The 22,849-nt window shown below is 41.3% G+C and overlaps 1 protein-coding gene and 2 pseudogenes across 1 annotated transcript; 2 read left to right on the top strand and 1 right to left on the bottom strand.

The window, feature by feature from the left end:
- Positions 1-1,256: 1,256 nt before the first annotated feature.
- LOC126007959 (uncharacterized) lies at positions 1,257-1,395 on the bottom strand (annotated as a pseudogene).
- Positions 1,396-2,488: 1,093 nt separating this feature from the next.
- On the top strand, positions 2,489-2,831 carry LOC126006351 (60S ribosomal protein L38-like). The gene is given in 2 exon segments (XM_049771747.1): positions 2,489-2,679; positions 2,682-2,831. Coding segments are annotated over 2 exon segments (207 nt in total). The 5' UTR covers positions 2,489-2,576; the 3' UTR covers positions 2,786-2,831.
- Positions 2,832-7,592: 4,761 nt separating this feature from the next.
- LOC126006339 (60S ribosomal protein L22-like 1) lies at positions 7,593-7,965 on the top strand (annotated as a pseudogene).
- The last annotated feature ends 14,884 nt before the right edge of the window (positions 7,966-22,849 follow it).

The following is a 22,849-nucleotide window of genomic DNA, read 5'->3' as shown; positions in this document are numbered from 1 at the left end:
CAAGCTCGCAGGCAACCTTTCCTTTCTCCTTTTCCTTTTCCTTTTCCTTTTCCCCTTCTTTCCTTCCCATGGTGCTCAGAGATTACCCCTCTGGGGCTCGGGAGACCACATCCGGGGTGGGGTTATCAAACTGTAAGGCAAGCACCTCACCTGCTGAAATATTACTCCAGCCTTGCTTTCTAATACATTAAGATTATTCTTCTTGGAATTTTCCTAAAGTTTAGCTTCTATTTTTTAAGTTGGAGGAGTAATTTAAATCCATATATATTTATATAAATACTTGAAGATATAATCGTCTCTTCTGAGTACATCAGCACTCAGAATTATATAATTCTGAATTATATAATTGATGCATGGTAATTATAGATAAATAGATCTTAATTTTAACTGCTGTGTGGACATTGTAAATTGCTTTTTTAGTAATATAAATTTTTCATGATTTTGTTATGGTTATTGGTATGAATAAATTTATATAAGATTTTCAAATATCATTATTGATATTATATTAATGGTATCAATAATATTAATGATGTTATTAATATTATTGATATATTATATATTATAGTGTTATATTAATTTATACCAATTGCTTAATTTATTTTAGAGGTTTGTTTTTTTTTTTTTTTTTTTTTTTTTTGGTTTTTGGGCCACACCCAGTAACGCTCAGGGGTTACTCCTGGCTATGTGCTCAGAAGTTGCTCCTGGCTTGGGGGACCATATGGGACACCGGGGGGATCGAACCACGGTCCGTCCAAGGTTAGCGCAGGCAAGGCAGGCACCTTACCTTTAGCGCCACCGCCCGGCCCCGAGGTTTTTTTTTTTTTTTTGTGGTTTTTGGGTCACACCCAGCAGAGCTCAGGGGTTACTCCTGGCTCCATGCTCAGAAATCGCTCCTGGCAGGCACGGGGGACCATATGGGACGCCAGGATTCGAACCGATGACCTTCTGCATGAAAGGCAAATACCTCCATGCTATCTCTCTGGCCCCTAGATGTTTTTTTTTGTTTTTTTGTTTGTTTGTTTGTTTGTTTTTTTGGTTTTGGGGTCACACCTGGCGGTGCTCAGGGGTTACTCCTGCTGTCGGCTCAGAAATAGCTCCTGGCAGGCACGGGGGACCATATGGGACACCCAGGATTCGAACCAACCACCTTAGGTTCTGGATCAGCTGCTTGCAGGCAAGCACCGCTGTGCTATCTCTCAGAGTCCAAGTTTTTTTTTTTTTATATCAGTCTTTATACATCCTTTTTTTTTTTTTTTTTTTGCCCCTCCATTCAACAATACAGACCAGGCAAAGGGCCTGGGCTGAGGTGTATATGGGATGCATTTACTTACTGTACCTCCTCTTTCTATACAGTCAGTGTAAAATAACACAGCTGTGGTAAGCATTTGGGAGGCCTTTGTCTTTTATTATATATATATATATATATATATATATATATGTATATAAATCCCTTCACCAGTGCAACATTCCAATTACCAATATTCCAAATGTTCCTCCTCTCCACCCCACACCGGCTGTACTCTAGACAGGCTTTCTACTTCCTTCATTTAGTCACATTTTGTTATGATAGTTCTCAGTGTAATTATTTCTGTGACTGCACCAAACAATCCCTGTGGTGAACTTCATGTCGGGAGCTGGACCCTCCAGTCTTCCTCTTTTTTGTCTCTGAGAATCATTATACAAATGTTTTTCATTTTTCTCAAAACCCAATAGATGAGTGAGACCATTCTTGTGTTTAATCTCTCTCCCTCTGACTTATTTCACTCAGCATAATAGATTCCATATACATCCATGAATAGGAAAATTTCATCTCTTCTGATGGCTGCATAATATCCCATTGTACATATGTACGATAGGTTTCTTTAGCCCATTCATTCTATTGAGGGGCATCTAGGCTGTTTCCAGAGTCTGGCTATTGTAAACAACGATGCAATGAATAGGTGTGAGGAAGGGATTTTTGTATGTATTTTTGTGTTCCTAGGATATATCCTAGGAGTGGTATAGCTGGATCATATGGGAGCTCAACTTCCAACTTTAGGAGAAATCTCCATAGTGCTTTCCAACAACATCCTTTTGTTTTAGGTGCATGCAGACTTAACACAGGGTTAGGATCTATTTTTAAAATAATTCCATATCATTTCTTGTTTGTTTGCTGGGTTATTTGTTTAGGCATCATAATCCAGCAGGACTCAGGAATTATTCCTGGTTCTGTACTTTGAATTTACTCCTGGCAGTATTGTTTTGTCTACATGGCAAGCTTTTTTTTTTTTTTTTTGTGGTTTTTGGGTCACACCCGGCAGTGCTCAGGGGTTATTTCTGGCTCTACGCTCAGAAATTGCATCCTGGCAGGCACAGAGGACATATGGGGCGCCGGGATTCGAACTGATGACCTCCTGCATGAAAGGCAACGCCCTTACTTCCATGCTATCTCTCCGGCCCCTACATGGCAAGCTTTAAACATAATTATGAAGTAGAAAAATGGGTCTCCGGGGCGCTCCGTGGGGAGAAGGGGGATCATCTGGGATCATCTAAGGCCGGGGACCAGCTTGGCCTTTGCTGCTCGCTTGCAACCAACCATGCCAGGCAAAATCGAAGAGATCAAGGACTTTCTGCTCACAGCTCGGAGGAAGGATGCCAAGTCCGTCAAGATCAAGAAAAATAAGGACAACGTGAAGTTCAAGGTTCCGCTAACCTGTACACGTTGGTCATCACAGACAAGGAGAAGGCGGAGAAGAAACTGAAGCAGTTGCTGCCCCCAGGTTTGGCTGTGAAGGAGCTGAAGTGAGTGAAGTGGGCTTGTTGGAGGGACTGGATTAAAGATGTGAAAACTCGCGGGGCAGTGGCGCTAAAGGTAAGGTGCCTGCCCTTGCCTGCGCTAGCCTTGGACGGACCTCGGTTCGATCCCCCCGGTGTCCCATATGGCTCCCCCAAGCCAAGGAGCGACTTCTGAGCACATAGCCAGGAGTAACCCCTGAGCATTACTGGGTGTGGCCCAAAAACCAAAAAAAAAAAAAAAAAAAAAGATGTGAAAACTCAAAAAAAAATGAAGTAGAAAAATGTAGTCAGATATATTGGGTAAATAGTTATATTACTAGTTACTTTGGGAAGTGTAAAAAATTGTACATTAATGTAGAATATGCAGATTCCAGGATCTTTAATACAGAAACATGATACCAACAACAGAGAATGTATGAAAAGTGTGTTGGCACTACGAACAATGTCTTGGATTGGATGATCTAACTTGCCTGGAGCCTAGAGTTGGTCTTATGCCAGGAAACTTCAGGGGTAGGGTCTCTTTGTATTTAGGCCAAGGTTATTCCTTTCCATTGCCCCTCATATTTTGGTGGGCCTATGCAAACAACAATTGCCACTCTAAACACCGTTTTTTACTGTGCTCCTTTGACTCTAATCCTTAAACAAAAAACCACTTAAAATTTGAGGTTAACTTAAGCTAATATGCATGTACATGGAAATGTAAAAAATACTATGCCTCTAATGTTTAAGGAGTTACATAAGTTTTATGGCTTTAGATTGCCTTGTGTGCTGTTAAAGAAATATTATAATGTGTTACAATCTGGGGACTTGAAGGACAAAATAATTGCACATGGATTCTATTTTGTTTGTCTTAATGTTCTTTGGCTGAAAGTTCAAAGTTAAGATATCATCAAGGGGACTTCTGAGAATTATGTTATGGGTGATTGTCCTTCCACTCTAACTTTATCTTGTCCTCTTTCTTTGCATCTCTGTTCTCATAATTAAAAATTAAAAAATTAAAAAAATTGTACATTATAGGGGCTGGAGAGATAGCATGGAGGTAGGGCATTTGCCTTGCATACAGGACAGTGGTTCGAATCCCAGCATCCCATATAGTTCCTCGAGAGCCTGCCAGGGGCAATTTCTGAGCACAGAGCCAGGAGTAACCCTCTGAGCGCTGCGTGTGTGGACCCAAAAACAAACAAAAAAAATGTACATTATAGAGATAATTTCATTATGTCATTGAAGTTGTTGTGTGTGCTGTAAATACAATGAAATACTACATGGCTGTAAGGAGTGATGCCATCAATCAATTGGCAGCTACATGGATGGAACTGGAAGATATTATGTTTAAAGTGAAGTAAGCCAGAAGAAGGATAAATAGAGAAAGGTAACACATATGTATGGTCTTTTGAATAACTGCAGGAAGAAATGCAATGGTTTCAATGGCAGTTGTCTTGAACACTTTTGGCCCTAGAGGATAGTGAGGAGGAGGAGTGGAGGAGAAAAAACACACCTATGAAAGGATGGGAACAGGGGTCAAAAGGTCTCAGGTGCATTGATAGTGTTAAAAAAAAAAAGAACAGAACTAAATATCCAAGTCAAAGTAAACAACAATGAAATCACAAGGCTCAAACTTTAGCAATCAAAACCAAAAATGGGCCTTATATTCTGGCAGGCTGGGGGCAGTGGTGATGGCATGGAGTGGACTCTGGGAATATTGGTGGGGGGAGGTTGACACCAGTGGTGGGTTGCTTTTGTGTTCTCAGTCTGCGTTAGTGCAGGAGAACACTGCGTGGGACTGTCTTCTCCTGGCCATGGTTTTAGTTCATAGGCTTGAATTTGCATAAGATCAGGCTTCTATCACATTGTTCCACAGACTGAATGCTGTGTTGATATCGATTGATGGTATGTGACCAAGTCTCCGTTGCTCATTTGCACTCTGAGAGAGGACAACAGTCTGAAGCTTGCTTTTGAGGTGTATGTGGATTTGGAAGCCATAAGATTTTTTTCCCCTTAGTTCAGGTCTTGACTGATCCTCACATAACTTTCTGACTAAGGCCAAAAGCTTCTCCTGGAAGTCAGTCTAACAAAAGGCATCGATGTTAGCACAGTGAGCTGTAAGTCATATTGGCACTTTGACCCGACAGTGTTCCTATCTAATGGACATAGTGATCCACTGAGCCCCGTTACACCACACAGCTGCAGGCAGAAGGGACCAGGTGACTTAGCATCTCACTGCACAAAACTGTGGATCTGCAGATACTGATTTTAACTATTATAACTGATTTTAAACTATTGTTGCTCTTCTGAAATTAAAGACTTGCAGGGAGACTTTATATCTGCACCCTAGTAAAAAAATATCTGAAAAGCTGTAAATCCAAATGGGTGATCATTTCCTCTGACCTGCTGTGTTTGTCCAGTAGTCTCCTGAGCAGATGACAGCTTTTCATTCTCTCCCTTGAATGCATTCTGGATCTAGTAGTTTCTATAACACAGATCTGAGAATTAAAGTTTTGTAGTCAGGACCAGGAAAGATTAAAAACTTCCCTGACTTAGATGAAACACAGAAACCACACAGAATACCAGAATCCTTCTGGCACAGAAACCAGAATTATCAACAACAGAAACCAGATAACAAACAAAAAGCTAATGTGTGAAAAAGAAAATTCGCCGTGATCACAGAGAATGAATCAGGGGTTGGACTACCTAGTATGCCTGGAGCCCAGAGTCGGTCTTACACCAGAGAACTTCAGGGATAAGGTCTCTTTGTATTTGATCCAGCTATTCCACTCCTAGGGATATACCCTAAGAACACAAGAATACAACACAAAAACCCCTTCTTCACACCTATATTTATTGCAGCACTATTCACAATAGCCAGGCTCTGGAAACAACAAGATAGCCCTTCAACAGACGAAATGGCTAAAGAAACTATGGTACATATAACCCAATGGAATATTATGCAGCTGTCAGGTGAGAAGAAGTCATGAAATTTTCCTATACGTGGATGTACATGGAATCTATCATTGCTGAGTGAAATAAGTCAGAGGGAGAGAGAGAGAGACGCAGAATAGTCTCACTCATCTATGGGTTTTAAGAAAAATAAAAGTCATTTTTGCAACAATCCTCAGAGACAATGAGGAAGAGGGCTGGAACTTCAGCTCCCTCATGAAGCGCACCACAAAGAGTGGTGAGTGAATTTATAGAAATAACTACACTGAGAACTTTCCATAAACCATATGAATGAATGAGGGGAACTGGAAAGCCTGTCTAGGAGTACAGGTGGGTGTGGGGTGGGATGGAGGGAGATTTGAGACATTGGTGGTGGGAATGTTGCATGGTGAAGGGGGGTGTTCTTTACATTACTGAAAACCTAAGTCACAATCAATTTGTAATCAAGATGTTTAAATAAAGATATTATAAAAAGCATAATGCTTTTGGTCTTCCTAAAACATGTTTATTTATCAGTTGTGTCAACTATGTGATGCTTTTTCTTTGAATAAATGTAATTTAAAAACTCATCAACAAGTTATTAACATGAACTTATTCACTGGAAATTTCATGAGTTACACTAATGTTTATTACATCTAGGATTAAATAATACCAAGCTTTTGAGAAGATATGGGCATTTGCAGGAGAATAATTTTGTTTTATGGAACCAGAGAGATAGTACAGAAATTGCCTTGCATATCATCTAACTGGTTCAAATCTGGCACTGCATATGGTCCTTTGAACATCTCCAGAGGTCATCTTCTAACCACAGATTCAGGAATAAATCCTGACCACTGGATGTCACCCCCAAATACCCCACAAAATAGGATATGTATTTTTTTTGGGATATGTATTTTTTATTGAATATGTATATTTGATATATGTCTATACATAAGCATTGTTTCCAAAATACTAACTTTTCAGTTTCAGTAGTGTTCCATCATAACATTCCTAGGTTTCCATTGTACATCACTAAAAACAAACAAGTAAAATACAACCCACATAAATTTTATCGTCAAAAGTTCAATTTTATCTTTGACCATACCATTGTGCCCTATTACCTCGGTTGCTCAGTCCTTTGCTCCTTCTCTTTCTTTGAGTTTAAATTGACCTTTTAGTTTGTTTCAACCTTTTCTGTGTTGTGATGCCTTAGATGTGTCTTTATTCTCAAATGACCTAATTATCTGCTTTTTTAGGTAATATCAGACTTCAAGGAGAAAACACCACTTGCACTGGGCATGTAGAGATCTGGCATCGAGGTTCCTGGGGAACAGTTTGTGATGATTCCTGGGACATTAATGATGCTAAGATATCTAGGCAACTGGGATGTGGCCTGGCTGTGGAGGCCCTAAAAAAGGCATCCTTTGGTCAGGATGGCCCCCTATGGTGCAGTGGAACGATTGTAAAGGAAATGAGTCTTCCTGTGGGATTGTCTTCTAGGAACGTGGGGGCACAGTGACTGTAGATACAGGAAAGATGCTGCAGTGATATGCAGGGTGAGTTTCATGAATGTGGATTAAGCTTAGAACCTCTGGAAGCAAAGAGAGGTTGGAGTCAAAAATTTAAGGGCTGGGAATATCCCACAGCAACCTGATGATGTTTCAGTCTGAAGGAATAGGGCAGATCTTTGTGGTTATATGTTGGTTTTCACCAAGGAAAAGTTTTTAACTTGTATATATCTTTGTGCAGAAGGAAGAAATGGGGGTTCTGACTATAAGCAAGAAGTGGGAGTTCGGTTAAATATGGTAAAAATTATAGTGGGAAATCGATATATGTGTTCTATCTAGTAGGGTCTCTCTTTTTTAAATAGAAAAACTAGTGACTCTCAGATTGCCACCTGGACTTCAATATGGCGCCTAAGGACAAGAAGCCTAAGAGGGCAACCTGGAAATTTAATTTGGATCTTACTCATCCTGTAGAAGATGGAATTTTTGATTCTGGAAATTTTGAACAGTTTCTATGGGAGAAGGTTAAAGTCAATGGAAAAACTGGAAATCTCGGGAATGTAGTTCACATTGAAACGCTTCAAGAACAAAATCACTGTTGTTTCTGAGAAAACAGTTCTCTAAAAGGTATTTAAAATATCTTACAAAGAAATACCTTAAGAAGAAGAATCTCCGTGATTGGCTTCGAGTAGTTGCATCTGACAAGGAGACTTACGAACTTCGCTACTTCCAAATTAGTCAAGATGAAGATGGATCTGAATCTGAGGATTAGGTGGAGTCTTCTAGTACAAGATTTATTATTAGTGTTTTAACATGAAGGCCAAAGAAATAGAAATGGACTTGTGGTTTGTTCGTGAATAAAAGATATACTTGGAATGTTTAAAAGAAAAACTAGTGAGTGAAAAACTGCTAAGTGCTGCAGGTTTGAGATGAGGCTTTTGAGCAATGTATCCAATGATCAGCAATGTTTTGAATTTCTTATGCTGAGAGATTAAAATAATTAAGAGGTTAAAATAAGTTCACAGGATCTAAGTTTACTTTGGTAACTTTGTGCATGACCTTAAAAAAAAAAGAGTTAACAGAACTCTGACTTTTTTTGTTTTTGTTTTTGAGCCATACTCATTTAATGCTCAGGGGTTACTCCTGGCTCTGTGCTGAGAAATCGCCCCTGGCTTCAGAGGACAACATGGGGTGCTGGGGGATCCAACCACGCCTTCTAGGCTAGCGTTTGCAAGGCAGACACCTTACCTCTAGTGCCACCTCTCCAGCCCCAGGAACTCTGACTTTTAATTAAGGGAGTATCATCTTTTGTGATATTGCTTGTGCTTAGGTCATGCAGCCTTTGTTGTATTTCATGAGAATAACTTGAAACCAATTTTCTTTAGAATTGTTTTTTTTAGAATTGCTTAATTTTATTAATTTATTTTTTTATTTAACCAACTTTATTACATACATGATTGTGTTTGGGTTTCAGTCATGTAAAGAACACCACCCATCACCAGTGCAACATTCCTATCACCAATGTCCCAAATCTCCCTCTTCCCCACCCAACCCCCACCTGTACTCTATTTCCCTCGTATATTCTCATTATTAGGATAGTTCAAAACGTACTTATTTCTCTAACCAAACTCATCCCTGTTTGTGGTGAGCTTCATGGGGTAGCTGTAACTTCCAGCTCTTTTTTCTTTTGTGTCTGAAAATTATTATTGCACGAATGTTTTTTTTCTTAAAACCCATAGATGAGTGGGACCATTCTGCATCTTTCTCTCTCCGACTTATTTCACTCAGCATAATAGATTCCATATGCATCCATGTATAGGAAAATTTCATGACTTCATCTCTCCTGACAGCTGCATAATATTCCATTGTGTATATGTACCACAGTTTCTTTGGCCACATATCTGTTGAAGGGTATCTTGGCTGTTTCCAGAGTCTTGCTATGGTAAATATTGCTGCAATGAATATAGGTGTAAGGAAGGGATTTTTGTATTGTATTTTTGTGCTCCTAGGGTATATTCCTAGGAGTGGTATAGCTGGGTTGTATGGGAGCCCGATTTCCAGTTTTTGGAGGAATCTCCATATTGCTTTCCATAAAGGAAACTAGACGGATTTCCCACCAGCAGTGGATAAGAGTTCCTTTCTCTCCACATCCCCGCCAACATTGCTTGTTCTCATTCTTTGTGATGTGTGCCAATCTCTGGGGTGTGAGGTGGTACCTCATAGTTGTTTTGATTTGCATCTCCCTGATGATTAGTGATGTGGAACATTTTTTATGTGTCTTTTGGCCATATGTATTTTTTTTTCTTTCTTTTTTTTTTTTTTTTTTTTGGTTTTGGGTCACACCCGGCGGTGCTCAGGGGTTACTCCTGGCTGTCTGCTCAGAAAGAGCTCCTGGCAGGCATGGGGGACCATATGGGACACCAGGATTTGAACCAACCACCTTTGGTCCTGGATCAGCTGCTTGCAAGGCAAACGCTGCTGTGCTCTCTCCAGGCCCGGCCATATGTATTTCTTCTTTGTCAAAGTGTCTGACCATTTCTTCTTCCCATTTTTTGATAGGATTAGATGCTTTTTCTTGTAAAGTTCTGTCAGTGCCTTGTATATTTTGGAGATTAGCCCCTTATCTGATGGGTGTTGGGTGAATAGTTTCTCCCACTCAGTGGGGGGCTCTTGTATCCTAGGCGCTATTTCTTTTGAGGTGCAGAAACTTCTCAGTTTAATATATTCCCATCTGTTAATCTCTGCTTTCACTTGCTTGGAGAGTGCAGTTTCCTCCTTGAAGATGCCTTTAGTCTCAATGTCCTGGAGTGTTTTACCTGCGTGTTGTTCTATATATCTTATGGTTTCGGGTCTGATATGGAGGTCTTTCATCCATTTGGATTTAACCTTTGTACATGATGTTAGCTGGGGGTCTAAGTTCAATTTTTTTGCAAGTGGCTAGCCAGTTGTGCCAACACCACTTGTTGAAGAGGCTTTCTTTGCTCGATTTAGGATTTCTTTCTCCTTTGTCAAAAATTAGGTGATTGTATGTCTGGGGAACATTCTCTGAGTATTCAAGCCTATTCCACTGATCTGAGGGCCTGTCTTTATTCCAATAACATGCTGTTTTGATAACTATTGCTTTGTAGTACAGTTTAAAGTTGGGGAAAGTAATTCCTCCCATATTCTTTTTCCCGATTATTGCTTTAGCTATTCTAGGGTGTTCATTGTTCCAAATGAATTTCAAAAGTGCCTGATCCACTTCTTTGAAAAATGTCATGGGTATCTTTAGAGGGATCGCATTAAATCAGTACAATGCTTTGGGGAGTAATCATGTTAATCATGTTAATCCTGTCAATCCATGAGCAGGGTATGTGCTTCCATTTCCACGTGTCCTCTCTTATTTCTTGCAGCAGAGTTTTATAGTTTTCTTTGTATAGGTCCTTCACATTTTTAGTCAAGTTGATTCCAAGATATTTGAATTTGTGTGGCACTATTGTGAATGGGGTTGTTTTCTTAATGTCCATTTCTTCCTTATTACTACTGGTGTATAGAAAGGCCATTGATTTCTGTGTGTTAATTTTGTAGCCTGCCACCTTGCTATATGAGTCTATTGTTTCTAGAAGCTTTTTCATAGAGACTTTAGGGTTTTCTAAGTAGAGTATCATGTCATCTGCAAACAGCAAGAGCTTGACTTCTTCCTTTCCTATCTGGATTCTCTTGATATCTTTTTCTTGCCTAATCGCTATAGCAAGTACTTCCAGTGCTATGTTGATAGGAGTGGTGAGAGAGGACAGCCTTGTCTTGTGCCACAATTTAGAGGAAAGGCTTTCCGTTTTTCTCCATTGAGGACAATATTTGCCTCTGGCTTGTGGTAGATGACCTTAACTATATTGAGAAAGGTTCCTTCCATTCTCATCTTGCTGAGAGTTTTGATCAAGAATGGGTGTTGGACCTTATCACATGCTTTCTCTGCATCTATTGATATGATCATGTGATTTTTTCTTGTTGTTGATGTTGTGTATTATGTTGATAGATTTACAGATGTTAAACCAGCCTTGCATTCCTGGGATGAAACCTACTTGATCATAGTGGATGATCTTCTTAATGAGGCATTGAATCCTATTTGCCAGGATTTTGTTGAGGATCTTTGCATCTGTATTCATCAGCGATATTGGTCTGTAATTTTCTTTTTTGGTAGCATCTCTGTCTGGTTTAGGTATCAAGGTGATGTTGGCTTCATAAAAGCTATTTGGAAATGTTCCTGTTTTTTCAATTTCATGAAAGAGTCTTGCCAGGATTGGTAGTAGCTCCTCTTGAAAGGTTTGAAAGAATTCATTATTAAATCCATCTGGGCCTGGGCTTTTGTTTTTGGGCAGACATTTTTATTACTGTTTTAATTTCCTCAATAGTGATGGGTGTGTTTAGATATGCTACATCCTCTTCATTCAACCGTGGAAGATTGTAAGAGTCCAAGAATCTATCCATTTCTTCCAGGTTTTCATTTTTAGTGGCATAGAGTTTCTCAAAGTAGTTTCTGATTACCCTTTGAATCTCTACCATATCAGTAGTGATCTCTCCTTTTTCATTCCTAATACAAGTTATCAAGTTTCTCTCTCTCTTTCTTTGTTAGTTTTGCCAGTGGTCTATCAATTTTGTTTATTTTTTCAAAGAACCAACTTCTGCTTTCGTTGATCTTTTGGATTGTTTTTTGGGTTTCCACTTCATTAATTTCTGCTCTCAGCTTTGTTATTTCCTTCTGCCTCCCTTTTTTGGGTCCTTTTGTTGAGCACTTTCTAATTCTATGAGCTGCGTCATTAAGCTATTCAGGTATGCCCCTTCTTCTTTCCTGATGTGTGTTTGCAAAGCTATAAATTTTCCTCTCAGTACCGCTTTTGCTGTGTCCCATAGGTTCTGATAGTTTGTGTCTCCATTGTCATTTGTTTTCAGGAAGGTTTTGATTTTGAAGGATTTGATTCCTCTTTGATTTCATCTCGGACCCACTGGTTATTCAGTATTAGGCTGTTTAACTTCCAGGTATTAAAGTTTTTCTTCTGTGTCCCTTTGTAGTTCACATATAATTTCAGGGCCTTGTGGTCAGCGAAGGTAGCCTGCAAAATTTCTATCCTCTTGATATTATGGAGGTATGTTTTATGTGCTAGCATGTAGTATTCTGGAGAATGTCCCATGTACATTAGAGAAGAATGTGTATCCAGGCTTCTGGGTGTGGAGTGTCCTGTATATATCTACTAGGCCTCTTTCTTCCATTTCTCTGTTCAGGTCTAGTATATTCTTGTTGAGTTTCAGTCTGGTTGACCTGTCAAGTGTTGACAATGCTGTGTTGAGGTCTCCCACAATTATTGTGTTGTTATTGATATTATTTTTCAGATTTGTCAACAATTGTATTAAATATTTTGCTGGACCCTCATTCAGTGCATATATATTTAGGAGAGTGATTTCTTCCTGCTGTATGTATTCGTTGATTAATACAAAATGTCCATCTTTGTCCCTTACAACCTTCCTGAGTATAAAGTTTGCATCATCTGATATTAGTATGGCCACTCCAGCTTTTTTATGGGTGTTGTTTGCTTGGATGATTTTCCTCCAGCCTTTTATTTTGAGTCTATGTTTGCTCTGACTATTCAGGTGCGTTTCTTGTAAGCAGCAGGTTTGATTGAGTTTTTTTGATCTATTTAGCCACTCTGTGTCTCTTAACTGGTGCATTTAGTCCATTGCCATTGAGAGAAAGAATTGTCCTGGGAGTTAGTGCCATCTTTATATCGAAGTTTGGTGTGTCTGTTGGTCAGTCTTGTCTTAAAGTAGGCTGTTCAGTTTTTCTTTTAAGAATGGTTTTGAGTCTGTAAAGTTTCTGAGCTGTTGTTTGTCTGTGAAACCATGTATTGTTCCTTCAAACCTGAAAGTGAGTTTTGCTGGGTGCAGTATTCTAGGCGAAGCATTTATTTCATTGAGTTTTGTCACTATGTCCCACCACTGCCTTCTGGCCTTGAGTGTTTCCGGTGACAGGTCTGCAGTAAATCTAAAGGATGTTCCCTTGAATGTAATTTCTCTTTTCGATCTTGCTGCTTTCAGAATTCTGTCTCTATCTGTGGGATTCATCATTGTGACTAGGATGTGTCTTGGGGTGTTTTTTCTGGGGTCTCTTTTAGTTGGTACTCTTCAGGCATCCAGGATTTGATTGTATGTATTCTTTAGCTCTGGTAGTTTCTCTTTAATGATGTTCTTGACCGTTGATTCTTCCTGGAAATTTTCTTCCTGGGTCTTTGGGACTCCAATGATTCTTAAGTTGTTTCTGTTGATCTTATCATAGACTTCTATTTTCATCTGTTCCTATTCTTTGAGTAATTTTTCCATTGTTTGATCATTTGCTTTAAGGCTTTTTTCCAATTTCTTCTGCTGTATGGAATTGTTATTCATCTCATCTTCCAGTGTACTAATTCTATCCTCAGCTGCTATTAACCCATGGGAAAGCTCAACCATGTTTTTCTTCAATTCATCTACTGAGTTTTTCAGACCTGTTATTTGACCTGAAATTTTAGTTTGGAGTTTTCTGATTTCTATCTTCATATTCTCTTGATTCTTATTAGTGTTCTCTTCTATACTTTTTTTGAGTTCTTTGAACATCTTCCATATTGCGACTATAAACACCTTATCTGAGAGACTGACTAGTTGTTTGGTCATGTTCAAGTCATCAGAGTTGCCATCGTCATTCTCTATGTCTGGCACTGGCCTGTGTTGTTTCCCCATTGTCACACTTGTATTGTGGGTTTTTCTACGTGTTGTGGTTGTATTCATTGGCTAAATGATGTGCATAGCCGCGAAGTGGAACGGAGCAGCTGCGCTCCTCTGGCTCCTCCCTTTCTGGGCGTGTAAACTCACCTCCAGGGAAGGCTAGCCGTCTGCAGATGAGCCACACACAGGATGAAATCAGGCTGAAAATGCAGCACAGCACAGAAGACAGGCAGATAGGGGTGCTGGCATCTGAGTTCCCTTCTTTAGAATTGTTGTTGACATAATTGATGATTTTGTGTACAATGATTTAATGTGTCTGTGAAATTAAATATAGATAAAAATACCTCCATTCTCTTACATAACTTCCATTACTATTTCTTTATGTGCTGATGACAGTTAAGATTTACTGTATTAGCAACATTCAAGGACATAATACAGTTAACAACCATTACCAACTACCCATTGAATTCCAAAAACTTATTCATCTTACAGCTAGGAGTTTGAGTTCTTTGGCAAACATTTCTCGCATTGATTTCACGCCCATCCTCACTCTGAAAACTATCATAATAACTATACTCTAAGAATTTGAATTCTTTTAGACTCTACTCCTATGTTAAATCTGTGAGGGAAAATTAAGGAAAACTGGAACTATAAAACAGCTGATTTATGGGCATCATAGTGAAAAAAGAAGGTGGCCAAACTTACAATCTTAAAAAGAAGTGAAAACAAGATAAGGGAAAACGTGCAGACATAGAGATGCCCAAATCTCAGAACGTAGAAACTGAATCAAGACACTAGTGCATGACACTTTTTTTCTTCAAAGTCACATCAGCATTAACTGCAATTTAGCTTGAGTATGAATGTTCGCTAATTTGATTATGTCGTGAAGTGTATAAAAATGGAGCAAATGCTGTTTTTCAGGTGACCTGATGAACTCTTGGTCCTCACCAATCAACTTTTTCTCTTCCAACCACCTCAGCGCAATCTCGCTTCTTTAACCATCCCTAACAAATCCAACAATATTTTTCTTTCTAGGTCTTGTACGCATATCCAATGTTCTTACCCATTACTCTTTCAGTGCACAGTTAGGTTGTAGTATTCATGATGACTATTGTGAATACTGGTATAAAGAATGCAGGAATGCAGGTATATCTGGCTTGCTTGATTTCTAAGAACTGGGAAATGGCATTCTTGGATACCATGGTCATTGTATTATTCATTCTTTGGAAGAACTTCTATACTTTGTCCATACTGTACCATGTACATATCTACCAACAATTTAGGGTTCCTAATGCTCTACAATCTTGCTAACGCTTAATATCTTTCACCTTTTTTAAAATAAAAGTCTTGCTAGCAAATAAAATTCAACAATTCATACACCATGACCAGGTGAGATTCATCTCAGATATGCAAGGATGGTTTAATATAGGCAAGCCAATCAACATAGTACAACATATGAATAAAAGAAAAAACCATATGATCATAGCAATCAATGCAGAGAAAGCATTTGGCAAGATCCAGTAACCATTCATGATAAAACTCTCCACATGCTGGGGAATTTTCCCCTTCATCATAACCCCAAGGTGAAGATTATTGCCTAGGTTTTCTGCTGAAGACCCGTGCAAGAGATCTAGCCTGGATTTACTTTCTCTCCTGAGTTCACATTTCTGCCAGTCTTACTATCTCAAGATACCAGATAACATGCTTAGAGTTCCCCAGTAGCAGGAGGAGGGCACAGCCAGAAGTCAGGTTTGTTGTCTGAAGCAACCTGAAGAACCACACTGGGCTTGTGTCCCTAGGGACACACTTCACCTGACTTGGTCCTGTGCATTTATTTCTGAGTTTTCTTGCACACCTGAGGGGTCATCAGGTGGTCTCTAGTTTTCCTCTCTGGCTCACCCCGGCTGTGTCTCCCCAGACGTTGTAACACCGTCCTGAAATTGATAGACGGTCAGGGAAGACTACTTGGTGCCACCCGAGGGCAACAGTCTCCTCCAAGAGCGCTGGAAACTCAGTTTCAAACCGTTAGTAGGACCAGAGGAGGGTCTGGGTGAATGGTGGAGCAAGGGAAGGGTGGGATTAGGAGCAGGAGTGGGAAGAGAGGCAAGGAGGGGGTGTCTGTTCAGGGACACAGTTTCAAACTTTCCATTTTGAATTTCTAGGAACCTCCAAGTGATACACAACTTCCAAGTGAAATGCTTACAACCCCTAATGATGGTGTGTACACCCAGGAACTCAGGCCAGAACTTGCCCACTTTCCCGGACACCTTCACTTTCCTGACCATAGAATAGTTTTGCCTCCTTACCCCAGTATTCTTCCCCTCACTTCCATAGCTTCTCATTCAACCTCTGGGTATCCTAATAGTGGTTTAGGGAAGCAGGTGAGGACACTACAGGAGAGCCTAGAGGAGCAGCTGGACACTGCTCAGCCTCCTCCAAGTCTGTTCCAGAATGGGAGGAGTTAGACCAAGGTTTGTTCTAACCAAGATGATAAGAGATGCTTTTGGATATAAGGTGTCACAGACATGATCATTCTTGCCTTTGGCCTTCATGTGAAAATACTGAATTCAAGACATAACAGCGGGGTTGGCATTTATGACGTCATGAGTCTATAGCCATTCCTGGTGCTCCCTTAACCCCAGTCATGAGTCTCATTTTAATTCAGCCCATCTGTGATGTGCATCTCAGTGGGACTCGGTACAGGGAAAGGTAATTGACTCACCTTATGATAAGTGTGTATTAGGCTGAACATGCCACGGTTTTAACCTGAGTTCAAATGTCACATTTCTCCGTGGCATTTGGCATATGCTGCCCTGCACCTTGGTTTTTCCTCTTCCTCTGAAATATTAGTGGTGGGTTGCTAGTGGAGGCTGGAGTTTGCATGCCAAGAGTTGCATTCACTGTAATTTCTTCATTTATTCTTTTCTTAGTCACCCAAGCCATGTCCCCACAGTAACTCTTTTTTTCCCACCCTCCCAATCACTCCACATCCTTCCAGTCACCCATCTATTCTCCCCTTTTTTCTCTTTCCCTCCTTCCTCCCATCTTCCCACCCACCCATCCATTTCTCCACTGGTCCTTTCATTCAATCCTTCCTCAAGTGTAGAGTACCACTTTCTCTCAGGCCTTTTCCTCGTGATGGATTGTAAGGTTGGCTCATGGAGAACGGGATCTTAAGGCATATCCAGTTCAGAAAGGTTGGAGGAAGACAGTGGGATCGTGATGGGGACAGCATCTTTAGAGGTGGAACTAGTGGGGAGTGATGAGAAGACCCAGTCTGTCTCCTTTGGTGAGAGCACATTTTTGTTGGCTTTCGAGAGAAGTTCAGAACATTTGGAATGACAACAGGTATAGACATGTTTAGGAGCTCAAGGTCTCCTTGGTGAAGACAAGCATAGGAATAACCACTCATCCTTCAATAGGATGTTAACATAGAGACAGCGTGTGATAGGATGTTCAAAGACCATTTACTTGGTCCCCAGAAAGCCAGGATGGCAGGCATTTCCAGAGGATCTGAAGGACAAGATATGTCTGTCTCAGAGCCTTTTTTATGGAGGCACAGGTTGTAACCCCTGGAGCTATATCCCTGGGCCCATCCAGCAATTCATTTGGGGTGAGAGTTTGGTTCCAGTTATGAGGCACTGCTCAGGGCTGCTGCAGGTAGTGCTGGGAACCATACGGTGCTGGGCATAGGAACTCAGACCTCTGGTATATACAAAATGTGTTTGGACAATCTGTCTTATTAGCCCCAGCAACACTATTTTCTGATACCCAAGTTGTACACATAGAAGCCAAGACCTCTACAAAAAAACCAGAATTCTTGTAACCTAAAGCAGTTCTGCAGTTTCTTTCAAAAAACAAAAAAACAAAAAACAACAGCAGCAACAACAACAAAAAAAAGCCTTCAGAATTTCTGACCATCCACAGAAATCAAGCAGAGATAATTCTCCAGTTTCTTCTCCGCTTAAACAGATCTGAAGGTTATAGTCTTTGGATTTTAACAGAAGAGACCATTCCACATGAGGAAATGGAGAGAGTTGACATTCTGAGTGAAGGGGATTCGTTTCTTGCTTACACCCTGGTAGACCAGCCTGCCATTCCCCCCCCCCCCAATTCTCTTTTCTGTTGCTTTATTTCATTAAAGGAACACTATTTAGACAGGGATTCCTATTTGGCAAGATTTAAAAAAGAAAAGTCCCCTGGCATGACCCTCCCCTGGAGTGGACTTCCCTCCACAGGTTTCCTTCCTCCCACACCCCATGTCTGCGCTCAAGAATTCTCCCCTTCAGGAGCGGCTTTCTCTCTTTCCCTAGTCTACTGTGTGTTCCAGTGGGTTTACATCTTCATTCTGCTTAGTCCCTAGTCTCAGGCCTGCTCAAGTCCCGCGACTCGGCCCAGAGGCCGAAGGAGACAGGCCGCACGGCCCCTGTCAGCCTTCAACGGCCCTTGGAGTCCCTCAGAATCCTTCCCGGAAACAAACCGCCCGGAGTCCAGGGCGCATGCGCACGCGTGCGCGTTACCGTTTTTTTCCAGGCCGCTGAGGCCAGAGGAGTCCAGGGCGCATGCGCAGCTTTCAGTGCGGAGGGAGGGGCGTTGTCTACCGTGAGTTACTATATTTTTCTTTCCAGGCGGCGGAGAGTACAGGAGGCCTGGGCGCATGCGCAGCTGGCTGTGCGGAGGGAAGGGCGTGATCTGCCGTGCATCTTCCCTGGCCGCTGAGGTCAGAGGGCGCGGGAGGCCTGTGGTCTGCCAAGGCAGGTGCTGTGCTCCCCAGTTGCAGAAAGTCCCCACACTCCTGGGCGGGTGCTTGGACGTTGCTGCTGCTGGATGCGGGTTCCTGGCCCCGCCTGGGGGGCAGACAGAACTTGGGAACCTTGTTTGATGTCGACAGGCCCAGAACCCAGTTTGGGGTTTGCTTTTTCTGTTTGATTTTGGGGTCACACCTGGTGGCACTGGGTTACTCCTGGCAGGCTCAAAGGACCATATCTGTCCCCCCACAGATGCTGTTTATTGGGTCTTCTTCCTCCCCGTGCTTTGAAATGAATTAACATAGTCTATTGTGCTTTTAAGAATGTGCCAGTGCCAGAGCAATAGCACAGCGGGTAGGGCTTTTGCCTTTGATGCCACTGACCTGGGTTCGATCCCTGGCATCCCTTATAGGCCCCCTGAGCCTGCCAGAAGTGATTCCTGAGTGCAGAGGCTGGGGGTGGAATCTTCTGTTTGTATGTGTGCGAGGTAAATTATTTGCCTTCTTGGAAAGGGAAACACATTTGAGAGATGATTTTTTGCTTATGATCTGCCTTTCTCCTCAGGCTTCTGAGACAAAGCTTTTGCTTTGGCAAGTTTTGAGGAAACAAACAAACAAAAAAAAAAGGCAAAAAATGACGTGGTGTGGAAGCCTGGTACTTGAAGGATATTTTGGTCTTAAGCGGCATGTTTCTGGGGATATGAGGTGGAGCAAAAACATCATGATTGAAACATATCCATGAGACAAGGTCACAGAATCACAACCCAGGGGCCCGGATCCCGTGACATTCCCTGTCTTCAAACTCTGGGTTGGTCTTGACAGACGGACTCACTGCACCTTGCTCGTAATGGGTTGTCCAAGAGAACAGAAAATCAGTTTATCTGCCTGTTTGTATTAAAAACTCCTTGACTTTTCTGCATTTTTTTCAAGTGCTGATAGTAAATAAAAAGATGTGATTCTTTTCATAATTTATCTCCACTTGTTGGAGAGGATAATGTAGCAATATTAATCGATTTCATATGTCTTCCTATTCAGTTCCAGTGCTCATAATTCAGAGATCTGATATTCATTTTGGACTGGAGAGAGAGTCCAGGGCTTAAGGCACTTGCCTTAGGCATGGACCAGCCCCATTTTGAGCCCTAGCACTACATAAGATCCCTCCAAGCACTACTAGGAGTGCTCTCTGAGCAGAGCTAGGGATAAGCACTGAGTACCACCTGGCATGGTCCAAACCCCAAAAAAGAAAACTTGTTTTCTTTTTTTTTTTTGGTTTTTGGGCCACACCCGTTTGACGCTCAGGGGTTACTCCTGGGTATGCGCTCAGGAATCGCCCCTGGCTGGGGGGACCATATGGGATGACGGGGGATTGAACCGCGGTCCATCCTACGCTAACAAGTTTTCATTTTGCAAAAAAAGAAACTCATGAAGAGTAAGAAACCTTAAAACCACTGAAGAGAGCTGCTAGAAGACAGATCATTTGAAATTTGTTTAATGTCCACGGAGCTTTTTTCTTTGTTCTGTGCTGTGAGGTTTTGGGATTTTTTTGTCTTAATTATTTTAATATTTGTGTTTGGTGATACTCAGGGGTCTGGGGCCAGGAGACCCTATCCTCCCCACTGACCCCTCTCCTAGATTCCTTTCTCTAGCTCCAACTGTTACCTCTCTCTAGCCTTATTCTGAGTTGTTATTATTATTGTTTTTAACACATTGTCAAGTTCCTGTTTATAAAAATTCTGTATCTTTTTTGTTTGTTTTTGGTTCACACCTGGCAGCGCTCAGGGGTTACTCCTGATTCTGTGCTCAGAAATCGCTCCTGGCAGGCATGGGGGACCATGTGGGATGCTGGGATTCAAACCACTATTCATCCTGGTCCACAGTGTGCAAGGCAAATGCCCTACCGCTGTGCTATCTCTCTGCCCCCCCCCCAATTCAGTTTCTTGACAAAAAGTTTACTCCTTACGGGACTTACCAGCTAATAAGCTTTATAAATAATGCAATAAATGCAATCTATTGTGTCTTTGAGTTTTCAGCTCCCAACAGAGACTCCCCTGTGGAGAATCCCCTGGGTAACTGACCCCTCTGCTGGGTCTCTGGGAAGTGGGTTGTTGAGCCTTTATTTATATTTCCCTTTTGTTTATTTGTTTGTTTGTTTGTGGCTACTCCTGGCACTGTTCAGGGGTTACTCCTGGCTCTGTGCTCAGAATTCGCTACTGGCTGGGGCCAGAGAGATAGCATGGAGGTAAGGCATTTACCTTTCATGCAGAAGGTCATCAGTTCGAATCCCGGCGTCCCATATGGTCCCCTGTGCATGCCAGGAGCAATTTCTGAGCACGGAGCCAGGAAAAACCCCTGAGCACTGCCGGGTGTGACCCAAAAACTACAAAAAAAAAAAAAAAGAATTCGCTACTGGCATGCTGGGGACCATATGGATACCAGGGATCAAACCTGGGTCGGCGCATGCAAGTCAAACGCCCTATCCGTTGTACTATTGCTCCAGCCCCCCTCTTCTTCCCTTTTGGAGAAACATGAAATAAATTAGAAAGAAAAGCAGGTTTCTCTCCAGAGCACTGATATTCTTCCTGCTCAGATGATTCCATGTGACCATGTGCACGCATGCCAGAGCTCCTTTCTTAGGCTCTCTCTGGCTGTTCCATTTCTGTCGTGTACTTCTCAAGATTAATTTTCTTTGTTCTGTATGCCAGTTAAAAACATTGCTGATGCTGCTCATCTATGGTGAACTGTACTTGGTGCTCTGTCAGCCTGACAGAATTAGAGGGTCTGAGTCACCAAGGATATCATACTTGGAACTTTCTTTTAAGATTTTTTAAAATTATCTTTATTTAAACACCATGATTACAAATATGATTGTAGTTGTTGTATGAGTTCAGTCATGTAAAGAACACCCCCCTTCACCAGTGCAACATTCCCACCACCAATGTCCCAAATCTCCCTCCTCCCCACCCCACCCACACCTGTACTCAAGACAGGCTTTCTACTTCCCTCATTCATTCACATTGTTAGGATAGTTCGCAATGTAGTTATTTCTCTAACTGCACTCATCACTCTTTGTGGTGAGCTTCATGTCATGAGCTGCACCTTCCAGCCTTCATCTCTTTTGTCTCTGAGAATTATTGCAAAAATGTCTTTCATTTTTCGTAAAACCCATAGATGAGTGAGACTATTCTGCGTCTATCTCTCTTCTTCTGACTTATTTCACTCAGCATAATAGATTCCATGTACATCCATGTATAGGAAAATTTCTTGACTTCATCTCTCCTGATGGCTGCATAGTATTCCATTGTATATATGTACCACAGTTTCTTTAGCCACTCATTTGTTGAAGGGCATCTTGGTTGTTTCCAGAGTCTGGCTATTGTAAATAGCGCTGCAATGAATATAGGTGTAAGGAAGGGATTTTTGTATTGTATTTTTGTGTTCCTCGGGTATATGCCTAGGAGTGGTATAGCTGGATCATATGGGAGCTCAATTTCCAGTTTTTGGAGGAATCTCCATATCGCTTTCCATAAAGGTTGGACTAGGTGGCATTCCCACCAGCAGTGAAAAAGAGTTCCTTTCTCTCCACATCCCCACCAGCACTGCTTGTTTTCCTTCTTTGTGATGTGTGCTTGAGGTGGTACCTCATAGTTGTTTTGATTTGCATCTCCCTGACGATTAGTGGTGTGGAGCATCTTTTTGTGTGCCTTTTGGCCATTTGCATCTCTTCTTTTACAAAGAGTCTGTTCATTTCTTCTCCCCATTTTGTGATGGGGTTAGACTTTTTTTCTTGTAAAGTTCTGTCAGTACCTTGTATATTTTGGATATTAGTCCTTTATCTGATGGGTATTGGGTGAATAATTTCTCCCACTCAGTGGGTGGTCTTTGTATTCTGAACACTATCTCCTTTGAGGTGCAGAAGCTTCTCAGCTTAATATAGTCCATCTGTTTATCTCTGCTTCCACTTGTTTGGAGAGTGCTGTTTCCTCCTTAAAGATGCCTTTAGTCTCAGTGTCATGGAGTGTTTTACCTATGTGTTGTTCTATATACCTTATAGTTTCAGATCTGATATCAAGGTCTTTAATCCATTTGGATTTTACCTTTGTACATGGTGTTAGCTAGGGGTCTGAGTTCACTTTTTTACAAGTGGCTAACTAGTTGTGCCAACACCACTTGTTGAAGAGGC

The sequence above is a fragment of the Suncus etruscus genome, chromosome 4 (assembly GCF_024139225.1).
Source record: "Suncus etruscus isolate mSunEtr1 chromosome 4, mSunEtr1.pri.cur, whole genome shotgun sequence".
Taxonomy (NCBI): Eukaryota; Metazoa; Chordata; class Mammalia; order Eulipotyphla; family Soricidae; genus Suncus; species Suncus etruscus.
Note: the sequence above shows the minus strand (reverse complement) of the source record. Positions and strands in the feature narration are given on the sequence as shown.